This window comes from Rhagoletis pomonella, unplaced genomic scaffold (assembly GCF_013731165.1).
Source record: "Rhagoletis pomonella isolate Grant_MI unplaced genomic scaffold, Rhpom_1.0 Rhpom_scaffold_00012, whole genome shotgun sequence".
NCBI classification, from domain to species: Eukaryota; Metazoa; Arthropoda; class Insecta; order Diptera; family Tephritidae; genus Rhagoletis; species Rhagoletis pomonella.
The window spans coordinates 15,120,357-15,134,157 of record NW_023458566.1 but is presented as its reverse complement, the minus strand read 5'-3'; the positions used below and the strand labels follow the sequence as shown (position 1 = coordinate 15,134,157).

General features: G+C 33.3%; 1 protein-coding gene across 1 annotated transcript; it reads right to left on the bottom strand.

Annotated features, from left to right (window-relative positions):
- Positions 1–15: 15 nt before the first annotated feature.
- LOC118747924 (UDP-glucose 6-dehydrogenase) lies at positions 16–2,166 on the bottom strand (the record flags this gene model as incomplete). Its single annotated transcript, XM_036482157.1, has 4 exons — positions 16–807; positions 907–1,221; positions 1,292–1,941; positions 2,013–2,166. Coding segments are annotated over 4 exons (1,296 nt in total), but the record flags the coding sequence as incomplete, so codon positions are not given.
- Positions 2,167–13,801: the final 11,635 nt, after the last annotated feature.

Here is a 13,801-nt window from a genome sequence, read left to right as displayed (position 1 = left end):
ATTAACAAAAGTAGATTATATGCTTGAATTACGCTTTTATTTAAAATAAAAAGACGACTTGTTTTTACCGTACACATTTTTGTGATTTCATACATATTTGAACGAATGTAATCGTGTAAAGTTCGTATATACAATGTGCTTGAATATTTGTTTAAATGTATGTTTTGTAATTAGAAGTTTTAGTAAATTATTGCATTGACGTATACATATGTAAGTACTATTGGGAGGAAGTAAGATAACTACCGTCGTTTCGATTGGCGGCACGAATACATAGTTGGTTGTAGTTTGCATGGCTATTTAAAAAAAGCTTTGAATTCGAACTTTAAATGTGCTTAATACGAGGTTATATGAATGTAAAATAATGCAAAGTATATCATTTAGATGTACACGTACATACATACTACGTACACACGTTTTTAAATATTTACAATAATAAATGTTACAGCAAAATATTAAAAAATACTGTATGCATATAGTAGGTTTCAGTTATTTTTCTCCTATCCAAACAGCTCAGCTTGAGATGTGTCACACACGCATTTCATTGCAATTTTATCAGCAGAATTTCTCTTGAATGTCTATATGTATATATGTATATGGATGTATGTACTTAAATATTTAGATGGCGGTTTTCTACAATTGCGGAACGCTTCCCCAAGATCTCATTAGACCTGTCCGTTGATAACGTTTACCAATAGTCTGTACGTGGAATCCAATCTGCTGCAAGCATTCATGATCCAAAATTTTACGCCCGTCAAATATATAGGCTGGCTTCATCATAGACTGATAGATTCGTTTGTAGTCCAATGTCTGCGCGATTAGTAATAGAAAAAAAAACAAAACATAATAATCACATATTTTATTTAAAGTTCTCTATTCAATAATTTCTTCATGTGGTATTTCACTCACCACAAATTCGTCCCATTCTGTGCAAAGTACAATCGCGTGTGTACCGCGCACTGCACTATATGGATCGCTGTGTATTTGCACAGCCTTCTTGACACTTTCGGGTGATTCCGTTACACTAGGATGTGTCAGATCGTCTATTATTTGTTCTGGTTCAACTTTCGGGTCGTAAATGTCCAACTTAGCACCCTCCTCCAGTAGTGTTTTGCATACTGTTATGGCTGGAGTTTCACGAGTGTCGCCAGTATTTTTCTTAAATGCGAAACCAAATATCGAAATGCGTTTATCTGAGACGGTATTGAATAGGCTTTCGATTATCTGAAAATAAAAAAAAATTGCTTCTTTGTAATTTAAAAAACGACTGTAAAATTTTCACCAATTCACCAACCTTTTGCGAAAATCTCGATTTTTGGTATTCATTCATGTCGATCACCTGCTGCCAATATGCAGCTACTTCGGGCAAATTCAGACCCTCGCATATATATACTAAATTTAAAATGTCCTTTTGGAAGCAACTGCCACCGAAACCCACTGACGCCTGCAAAAATTTCGAGCCAATACGTGAATCCAGGCCGACCGCGCGTGCAACTTCAGAGACATCAGCGCCCGTCGCCTCACACACGGCCGACAATGAGTTTATACTCGATATGCGTTGCGCTAGGAATGCATTTGCTGCCAATTTTGACAATTCTGAACTCCAAGTATTCGTTGTGAGTATATTCTTTTTCGGTATCCAATGTTCGTAGATCCACGATAATTTCTCAACAGCTTTGTGACCCTCGGCCGACTGTTCGCCTCCAATTAAAACACGATCAGCATGCAGCAGATCCTCAATGGCAGTGCCTTCGGCAAGAAACTCAGGATTGGAGAGAATATCATAGCGGACGCCAGGCCTTTGATTCGCATGCAGGATGTGCATGATACTCTCGGCGGCGCGTACCGGTACTGTGCTCTTCTCGACAACGATCTTGTTGGATTGTGCAATTTCAGCGATCATACGGGCAGCGCTTTCAACGTATTTTAAGTCGGCAGCACGACCTACGGTGGAAAAGAATTGAATTGGTTGGTACAATAAGTATATACATAAATATATCGGATGAATTTAATACCTTTGCCGTTGCCGAAATTTTTTGTGGGCGTATTTACGGAAATGAATATCAGATCGGCTTCTTTAATGGCAGTTTCGATGTCAGTGGAGAAGAAGAGATTCACATTACGACATTTTTTGACGACTTCATCTAGTCCGGGCTGTAAGATAATAAATCAGAAAAGAACATTTTAGGTTCATGTACCATTTTGCTGCCTCTTTTCAATTATTAATCGATTTTTGATAGTAGATATTTTGTAATTCCTATTTGTGTTATATTTCGTTGTAAACGTTGGTAATTTTTAAAACGTTGTTAATTATGTCGATGGTATCTGTTTTACTAGTCTCGTACGATGTCTATTGGTACGGCTATTACAATTTTAAGAGCATAACTCGCGTTCTTTAGCTAGCTGCATGCTTTCCTATTTGAAATTTATACGAATGTGTAAGTTTATAGGCGACCGCTGTGGTGTAGTGGTTAGCAGTGGGCGCTACCATTCCGCAAGGCCTGGGTTCACGCCCGGTTCAACCCAACATCAAGAGATTAAAAAAAAACCAAAAAGTTGTTTTCTAAGAGCGATCGCCCTTCGGCAGGCAATGGCAAATACCCGAGTGTATTTCTGCACATATGTAGGTACTGGTAAAGACAGAGTGATCTCAATCAGGATGGGGGAAGAAAACAAAACCAAGACTTCTATCTTCTTTCAGTTCAGCAGATATAGTATTGATAAGAGAACAAATCAATGAGGAAATGTTCAGGCTCGACAGCCAGGCTGCACTAAAGGCATATTTTCTTGTGTAATAATCAAAAACCATATACAAAAACAACACTGTACAACTTACGTGGATCACGGGCCTCAAAAACAAGGACAGCAGCAGCAACCTGGCCAATAGGAATAGCCTTCCTTTCTATAGAACTACATACATGCATACATACAAGGAATTCATAAGAGTAGAGGAGCAAAAATACCTTATAGAAATTTATAACTCCAAGAAATTTAGTTCAGACGACTTTTGTCATTTTAGCGATATGGCGACAGAAAGCCCACTGCATCTCCTTTTAGAACGCGGCCGATAGAAGAAGACGACCATACTTGGCGGAACCGTGGGAAGAGGTTACGCATATTGACTCTCTGCCGACCCTGAAACGGTTGAATTTTATTAGGGCTTTAAGGCTAGAGCTGATCGTGTAACGAGTGTTAGAAGCACTATCGACCCAAGGTCGCAGTATAGAATCATACATTATACATATCTACGTATATATGTACATAACTACCTCCCGACGAAATACTTGAAGGTAGTACTGGGGGGAAATACGGTACAGGAAGGTAGGAGATTTAGTTCGGGTTAAATTCACACACTGATGGGTATACTTCCTCCTCGTAAAAAACCCTCATATCGAGTATTGACTATGTGTGAAGAAAATGATTTTAATATAAATTCTTAAGCAAAGTTTAAAAGTAAGCCCAGTGAATTTAGACTTCTTAAAAAAAAATAAAATTGTGTTCGGAAATTTTGACGTTGTTTACTTCTACTTGACACGTATGTATATAGATTCACAGTCTTGCACCTAAAAAAGGTTCAATACAAATTTGTAAAGAATTTAATTTCAAATATTTTTTGATATAAACGTTAAAAAAAAGTTTTTACTATAAATAGTTGGCAAAGAGTGCGAAAAATTGGTACATTGTCACGGTTCTCGCCAAAGTTGTAGAAGATTTCATTCTTCACAACTTTTATAATAACATTTTTTTGTGCGATGCTTAGATCACGAACGGCCTCCGCTAAAACTAATTTCCACACCCCCGCTGAGTAGAGCTTTTCTGCGCGTTTTTGTCCCGTGTTTTTTTTTTCGAGCCACAACTAGCGGTTATCTTCAACAGAAATTGTTGAAAAATATTGAAAATAGTGGCAATATAGTAAATGGTTTATTTGAATTGTTTATGGGACGCTCCACGTCAACCGGTACAGTACGCTGCCCAAAGTTCTGTGGGACGGATTACAAAGATAAGGCTCTTAGTATGATGGTCGCATTGAAAACAGTGTGGTCTTTTAAAAAATTCAACATATCGTCTCAAATATGGCATCTAAACTATTTAACCGTAAATTAGAATTTGCTTTGCAACTTACATACATATGTGCCACTGGAGAACCCAACACTAAAACAGAAAAAGCAACAGCAGGTTCTTAGTACACTTTTGGGGTTGCTGAATACGAACCTAGAGCTTGATTTTAAAAATTCATGATGGCGAATTCAATATGGCGCCAAAAAAAAAAACTTAAATCGGTTCGATCTGCTTGAAAGCATTTCCATATTTCAAACTTTGTGCAAAAATTATAAAAAATATGCAAATTTTCATCTAGATTCTCTACTTTTTACTCAGTTTTTTCAATTTTTTTTTATGCAGTTTAATAGCCCATTAAATTCTGGTGCAATAAAGTGCAAGTTTTAAATTGCTAAAAAATCGCGTTGATTTTTAATATTTTTTTTTTCGGACTGTATTACGCATTTTTTCCAAAGGTATAACAATTTGTCGAATATATGTACTTTGTATATGTATATGTACTTATTTATAATATAAATATATATTTATAAACGCATACAAGGCAGTACCACGCGTGTTCCCATGACTTTGTACACGTACAAGGTGTTACGCGCGCAGTTGCCCAAACGGAATTGGCGGCGAGTGGCATCATAATTTGCTCACACATTCGGTTCTAATCAGTTTTTTGTTAGTTTTAATTGTTTTTTTTTTTCTCTCTCTTCGTTACACAAATTGCTAATGTTCCGCTAAGTCGATTTTTGGCGGATGAGCCCAATAAAAAAGGCAGGTGCATATATTTGCATTTGCATAAACATATACAAACATACATATGTATTTGTCGAGTCAGAACGTGTGTATCAGTATGTGAATACTTCCACGAAGTTTAGTTTTTGCAAATAAGTAAATATTTTCAGGTAAAGATGATAAAAAACCACAAACGAAATGTATGTACATTTTGGGCTTGCGCTCACTGACGTACAACAAAATAACAACCCAGTGGGAAAAGACTTAGCCTCTACATGTGCAATAATGTATTATTTTTCTGAGTAAGGTTGCCACCTATTAAAAAGTTAAACGATTTTCGCCATTAGTTGGATTACAAAATGAGATACCAAATGAAAGGGCCTGGCCTTCGCATGTACAAAAGCATTAATTTTTCGAATAGGGTTGCCACCTATTTAAAAATTCTTATCTTCTATTAATAGTATAAAGGAAAGTCGAGATATGTATTTTTACCACGCTAATCTCAAAAACTACTGAATGGATTTACACCAGATTTTTTAAATATAATCTGTATCAAAAGGAATATTATCTTTAGTACTTTAGATTCCTGTAGGGTTGCCATCCGTCTAAAAAATTATTAGATCCGCATTGTTCGTTGGATTACAAAAAATAGGTGTCAAATCAAAGAACTCGGCTTATGGATGTTCCATCATGTATTACTTTTTGAGTAGGGTTGCCACTTTTTAAAAATTATAAGATCTCCGTTTGTTTGTAAAAACTGAGGTACCAATAGAGAGGATATGATCTCTGCATGTGCAATAAGTTTTTATTTTTTGTTTGAGTGGGGCTGCCACCTATTTAAAAATTATATATGTATGGCGTTTTTTGTTAATGACATTAGATTTGCACAGTGCATTCGACTTAAAAAAAATGAGGTGTCAAAGGAAAAGGCTTGACCATTCGATTTGCAGTAGGGTTTTATTTTTCGAAGAGGGTAGCAAACTGTGCGAAAAATTAAGAAATGCGGGCTATACGTTAAATGACAAGAAATGAGGTGTCAAATGAAAGCTCTTGGCTGCCAGATGCGCAAATTATTTTTTAGTAGGGTTGCAACCTGTGGCGAAGCCTCGCGCATACGAGGCCGCCTAGTATGTATATATGTATGTATTTCCATAAAAACTTGTAAATTTTGTAAGCAAAAAACGAGATTTATTTACGAAATTTTCATTTGGATATACATATGTATGTATATAGTTTAGGGCTGTGCGATTAATTGATTACTCAAAATTTTAATTAATCATAAAGTAAATAACTCAATTATTCGATTAATTGGAAATTATGATTACTCAAAAGTTCAGTTACTCGAGTAATCAAGATTTTTGATTAACCAAAAACCAAAATATTTGAGTAAAATGCTTTATGATTAATCAACATTTCGAGTAAAATGAGTAATCAACATTTCAACTCTTTACATATGTATAAAGTAGTTAAAGTTCCTTGATACTTTGAAAACAACGTTTCTGTTTTCAAAAATTAAAACAAAAAATTTTTTTCATGTACAGAATGTAAAAAAGAAAATAAGCATTTTCCAAAGCAAACTCTATTAACGAGCAAAATTATTTTTTTTGAGTAATCATATTTCAAGTAACTTGATTAATCATCGTTTTGAGTAATCGAAATCTTGATTACTCGAGTAATTGATTAACCGAATAATTGATTAACTAACTTGCTCGAGTAATCGAATAATCGCACAGCCCTAATATAGTTACTTTGCACTAAATTATCTCAGACAGAATTACTTGCCATAGATGTTTTGCTTGAATCCGCAATGAAATGTTCCATTAAAAGTTTTGCAAAATACTTGAAGAAAACGATGTAGGAGTTGTTAGCAACTTTTCACTCTAAGCTAGCCATATAAAATTAAGCAGAACAGAGTGAGAAGTTTTATCGCTCAATAACTTTTTTTAACTTTTTAATGGCAGAGTTTGTAGTCTACACAAGTATGTAAGTATGTATGTTTGTTTGTTTGAAGTATTAAAAGATAAACCCATTTCAACTTTTCATGGCAAAGATATGTACATACAGTCACTCACAGAAGTATTCGTAATTTAGTTTTTTCACAATATTCCAAATGTTTTCCAATGTAAATTTTTTTCGCAAATTTTCATTTAAAATATAGCTCATTCTACAACAAAAACCATATAAATGATTCTTGCAAACTTTGTACAAAATTCATAAAAATGAATCAAACTTAAAAAAATTTCAAGATTTTAAACTTTTTAGAAAAATGTTCAGTATGTAAGGCATGAACAAAATCTATTTTTATATGGAAGAAAATGCGCAATACCCTCGACAAAAAAAAAATTCTAAAAAATCAGCAGTCATTTCTAGCTGCTTGAAACTTGCACTTTTTATACTAAAATTGAACGGGCTGCAAAACTGCATACCGAAAATTTTTCTAAAAATTCTGAATAAAAAGTTTGAAATTTTTATGAATATTTAATTAAGTTTGATTAATTTTTATGAATTTTGTACAAAGTTTGCAAGAATGATTTGTATGGTTTTTGGTATAGAATGAGCTATTTTTTAAATGAAAATTAGCGAAAAAGGTTTATGATGGAAAACATCTTGAATATTGTGAAAAAACTAGTTTACGAATACTTCTGTGGGTGACTGTATATACATATGTACTTATACATATACATGTTATGAGCATATACATCCATACATATGAACTAGCGTATCGTTGTTTACGCTGAATGCAATACCACGTACATACATACATACTATAAGATAGCCCGAAAATTTCACAAAAAAAAAGAAGCTTATTTTCTTCAGAGCTTTTGAATTGTTTTCTAAATGAACTTACTAAATATGAGCTTCTACTATAATTATTCGTTATTAAATTTGTGAAGTAGGCAAGTATTGAGATAGAGTAACTAATATAAACTTTTTCTGTGCCACCTCATACGTGGCGGACACGAGGTATTACGCGTCAAGCGACGATATATGAAAATAACCATGGAATTATAGATACGATTTTTAGAAATCGTACATACATATTTACGCATATCTAATTTAAAAAAAAAAAAATGCCCTCGTTTAGCCAAGCTTCCATTCCAGTTTGTCGAACCTGTCTCTTCCGAAAGGCAAATGAGAATTTTTTCATAGCGACCGCGTTTAGCTACTAGGGGCGGGAATCGTAGCAAATTCTCCAAAGGGTTTTTGGGGAGTGTTGCTGGAGTGACATCCCGACTGTCGTGGGAACGGTCGAACCTGGGTCTTACCGAAAGCTTGTTTGTACCTCTAATCACTCGGCCTCGAAAATAAAATAAACTAGAATTAAAATACAGGCGTAAATTTAGTGCGGTAATTTTTATGAAGTCTTCAGAAAAACTACTTTTATTATTTTTTTTTTTAAATCTTATTTTGTGTTTAGTTCACGGAATATGTTTTACAGCCGACAAAGGAAAGTTAGCCCAATATAAAAAATGTACTGCCTTAAGGAAAGGGGCGAATGAATATATTCAGTCCTTATCAGAATATAAATTGGAATAGTTTGGTATACATTTTTTAATGAAATATTTATATGCATATTACATAATATGTACTTATAATATAATACAATATATTGTATGCTAGTTCTATCTGGGATTTTGAAAATCTGCACAATTCGGATTTCCGATTATATCCGATCCGAATAATAAGCGTACATCCGGATAACAAAATGAACGAATATCAACCGGATATCCGGACTTAAGATTACTAAAAATTACAATAAAATATGAATTGCTTGTGTATTAATGAAGTGTTCTTTTATTTATTTCCAAAAAAATAAACAATTACTTTTTCTTAAAATTTCATACCTTTCACTTAAATTTATTTGAACAAAACGAGTAATAGGTTTGAAATTTTACTTTTTTCGGAGTCTATCTTTTTGACAGCTGTCACTTGATTTATACTCAGTTTGGTTTGTGCCCTTTCGTAATAAACTGACTTACTCCGGAACAACGTTTGCAAATCGTGAAAATTTATTACCAAAATAATGGTTCGGTTCGCGCGACGCATCGTGCGCTGCGTCCAATATTCGGTCGACATAATCGCCCAGCAGAGTCGGTAAGTCGTGCAACCATGGATCGGTTTCGCATCACATTTACTCTAGTGGATAATGCGCATCCTCTGAATAGACGTACAGTGCGCACCGAAGACGCTATTGCTGCTTTGGAGCAGTGTATCGAAGAATACCCGACTGAGTCCATATATGGCTATAGAGCCTTGATTAATTTTTTTTTTTCGTGCTTGAATTGGAGGATGTTGATGTGGACGACCTTTGGTTCTAACAAGACGGCGCTACATGTCATACAGCCAACGAAACAATCAATTTATTGAAGGAAACTTTTGGTGAGCGCATTATCTCGCCTCGTGGGCCAAGATCGTGCGACTATTTTTGTGGGGTTATGTGAAGTGGCTTGTCTATGCAGATAAGCCCCAGACGATTGACGCCTTAGAAGATAATATTCGGCGCGTTATTGCTGATATACGGCTCCAATTGCAACATAAAAGTGGTCGAAAATTGGGCCTCTCGGCTGGAGTTTATTCGAGCCAGCCGCGGCGGTCACTTGCCCGAAATCATTTTTAAAACATAATGGCCAACCCTTATCTTTATAATAAAGCTAAATTCTTGGCCATTACATTTAACCACATGCGTTTTATTTCTTCTTAAAAACCACTGGTCAAAAAAAAAAAACACCCTTTATATTCAGTAATTTTGAGAACACTTTTACGAATCCGTGCAAACACTGTTTAGAATACCTGGACAACCGAATGAATGGATATTAATCGGATAACCGGATAACAATGTAAATCGGATATTCGAATACGGATTAGGGACCGCCCTAATGCATGCATCACAATTTATTATTTGTTAAAAATTGTTTATTGCTAGGCCAGGCTAGGGCATACTTAAAAAACTTTTACATGCATATTTGTTAGTGTATAATTTATCATCGAGGCTTCCGCTTTTTAATACATATGTATGTACAAATGTATGTTTATTTGGCCATTCGACAAGTCCAAATAAGAATGATATACATACATATATGTACATAGATAAATAAAAAATACATAGTTTAATAGACAGCAAATATTAAAGACGAAATACTATAACTGCTGTGCAAATATAGTAAAAAGACGAAAATATTTGCATTAATGTTACGCACGTACATATTTTAATTATATAACATAATTTTTTATGAACATACATACCTACATACGTCAAGCTCACGCTTTTCATCTTTCACCAAAATACTTCGAAAGCACAGAAATCCCCTAACAAGTTTTTGGGCAAGTCTCTGGGTTGTTTTGAAAATGTAAACTTGATAGGGAACTTTTTTGATAACACTAATCGTTGCGTGCTTTACAAATGGTATACATATAAGGACCAGTATAAGGGGTAAAAAACGTATTTAAACTTCGACAACAGCTCGAAACAGAAAGAAGGACACATTATGCTAAGTGGTAGCTTTAGGTGCCACATTTATCAAAAAGCGGTTGATTTTGATCAGTTCAAATTTAGTGAGAACACACTGTACACTTTTCAATAAATTGAATGCAAAACATGTTAAAAAGTCATCACCAAAGTTTAATGCACCGAAGACGAGACTATGTGGCCTTGAAATGACTCTTAACTTGTATGCAGTAAATAAGAAAAATCAATTGGTACCTAAGATACACAAAGAATTGATGAGGATGACTACGCTGAAGTATAAAACAATAAATTGTTGTTGTGGTTACTTCCATGTAAACTATTCCTTTCTAAATATTGTAAATCAAAAAAAAAAAAATATTATTCGCTTCACCAATGAATGAGTGATTACATCATACTTAGATATCTGGTATAATCTTACAGCGTGACTAAGAAAACTAAAAGCCTTCTCTATAAATTCATTATTACATGCATATGTATGCTATGTATGTATGCTAAATGTTGTAAAAAATATTCGTGAAAATTTTAAACGTGCAAAAGATGGTAAGAATAAATGAATATGAATACATTCATACGAATGCGCATATGATGTACATACATACATTTGTCCACCAAAAAATAGGAGTGCCAAAAAAAAGGCAAACATCAGCAGGATTTTTTAGCAGCTGGAAACTTGTACTTCATTAAATTACAATTTAATGGGCTACAAAACCGTCAAAACATCGCACTCCTATTAAATTAAAATTTTCAAACATGTGGCAACCCCCACAAAAAATATTTTCGACTGTAAGCCTTCTTAAACCTCTTTTTTTGATAGCCATATTGCAATATTTACTTTATCTTATCAATTTACTTAAACTGCAATTTTCAAACAGGTGGCAACACTCTAATCTTTTTTCTTTCTATATTGTAAGTTATGCCTCTAGCAATACATAGGTGAAAACTGCATTCAATTTGATGCATTAGTTTTCGAGTGTTGCGCGTACAAACATACAGACAGAAAAATATTCTAAACATTTTTGATTTCACTTTTCTATAGCTCTAATTTACTCAGTTTACTTGCTAAAATCGAAAAAATCGTGGAATTTCTAGTGCAACTCGCACAAAATCTATTTTTTAAAGCTGGCGGTTTTCGGACATTTATTTGTAGGTACTGAGGAATAAAATGACAGGTATTAAACAAATGTGCCAGTTACCAAATGCGAGAAAAAAGGCTTCTTACAACTGTACTTGAATTTCGCATATTTTATGAATTTCTTGTGGTAGTCGCTGAGCGGTACTTATTTTACATTTATGGGTATAAAATACACTTCTTCAACTCTTCAAAAGAAGAATCCTAGGTTAAAGGACAAATTGCTACTTAATATTGATTTTTCGTTGAGCACAACCAATCAAGGGCAAAAAAATGCATAAGCCCTGGTGTAATATTTTGTGTTTGTGTATTTGGGTCTGTGTAAAAAATGCTTACCTCTAAAAAATATTTTAATGGCCAGTACTGAATAATGCTTACTGATATACATAAACGCGAAAGGTTTGTTTGTAACGCTTTCACGCTTTAACTACTCAACCGATCTTAATGAAATTTCGCATACTGGTGTCATTTTTCCCAACTTAAAAGATAGAGTAACTCTTATCCCGATTAGACAAAGGGGCGTAGCACCTCCTATACAAACGGAAAACTTCAATACAAAGTATTTTATAAGTTAAATGAATTACTACAAAATGGATGTCGATCGTGTCGTTATATCCCAGAAATGGTGACTCTTAGGAAAAAAAGTGTCATAACGGGTTTTAGAGATAATTGCATGATCTACACTTTTGCCTAACATATTTTTATGATAAACCTTACGGTTTAGCTGAAAAATTTTAGGCATCAATTTATGTGACCTTTGACCTTGAATAATTTTTTTTAGAGATCTGGGATCGAAAAGGACTTTTCACATTTCATTTATAATGACGTTCGTAATATTCGTACCAATTTTCAGCTTTATGCGAGTTACTGCAACCACCTTGAAAATCTAACTTGACCGGGCTAATAGAAAACAATTTTTGAAAATATGGCTTAAATAGAGTAGCAATTAAAAAATTTTAGTTACGCGGGTTATAATGTACTTAAATTGGGTTGACAAGTGATCATATTAAAAAAAAAAAAGAATTGTGTTATGTTGAAAAAAATAAAAATAAATTTAATTGAAAAGTCCCCGTCTCAATAGATTTCCCCACATGCATGTTATATGTACATATATATATGTACATAGTTTGAATGAATATAATTGATTTTGTTTATGATTTTGCAGATTTTTTTCAGGACATACAGTGGTTGAAAAATATACAGGGACACGACATTTTTTTCAAATTTTGCCTATTTTTCTTTCGTTTATTTAATATTATTATTTTTTTTTATAAAATTATAGCTCATTATCTAACAAAAACTACATAAATTCATATTTCAAACTTTGTGCAAAAATTATAAAAATTCTGCAAAATTGCATCTAAATTTTAAAATTTTTGTAAAATGAAGAGCAAGTTTTAAGTTGCTAAAAAATCGCGTTGATTTTCGGCATTTTTTAACGCATTTTCTTCAATTTAAAGTATGTTCGACAAATTTTTTGTATGGAAAAAAGTGCGTAATAAATTCAGAATAAAAATTAACAAAAATCAACGCGGTTTTTGAGGAACTTCAAACTTGCACTTTATTCTACTAAAATTTAATGGGTTATAAAGCTGCGTACTCAAAAAAATCTGTTTAAAGACTTTTAAATTTAGATGCAATTTTGCAGAATTTTTATAATTTTTGCATAAAGTTTGAAATGTGTATGAATTTATATGGTTTTTGTTAGCTATACTTTTATAAAAAAATATTAAATAAACAAAAGAAAAATAGGATAAATTTGTTAAAATGTCGTGTCCTTATATATTTTTCCACCATTGTATGTACATACCTACGTACATAGAACAGCACATACACGTACGGTACAATTGAATTTTGAAAATGGGACGTCACTTAGCCACATCCTAATGCAGTTAACATATTTTTCTTTATTGCTTTCTTCTCAGTGGTTTAAAGGCAGGTACATATTTAAATAAAAGACAGTCTACTATACATTTATACATAGCTACTATGTACATACGTATGTATTTACATTTTCTTACTCTCTAACTTTTATTGTGTGCTTACCATATTTTGCAGTTCTCAATGTGTTCTAAATACTTAGAAACACATTAATTCCCGATTTACCCAGTTAAGGTGCAAATAAAAAGAAAATAGAGTCCGAAGACATATGGGAGGTTCCATGAGAAACTGACCCTTAGTGTAAAAATTATTATTTTTTTTATAAAACTTACAAAGATGTGGATAAGGCATTTGTAAAAATTTTAAATAAACCAAAAAATAACAAAGTACAGCTTTAAATGCATTTTTACCATCTTTTTTACGTTTGAAAATCAAGTTCTAAGTAAATTTTTTGAGTGAGTTTCAAACAGGTTGTGTTGAAAATACTGTCAAATAATTTGCAATTCATAATTCAAGTGTTTGGTAAGAAAAATATGTATATAGTA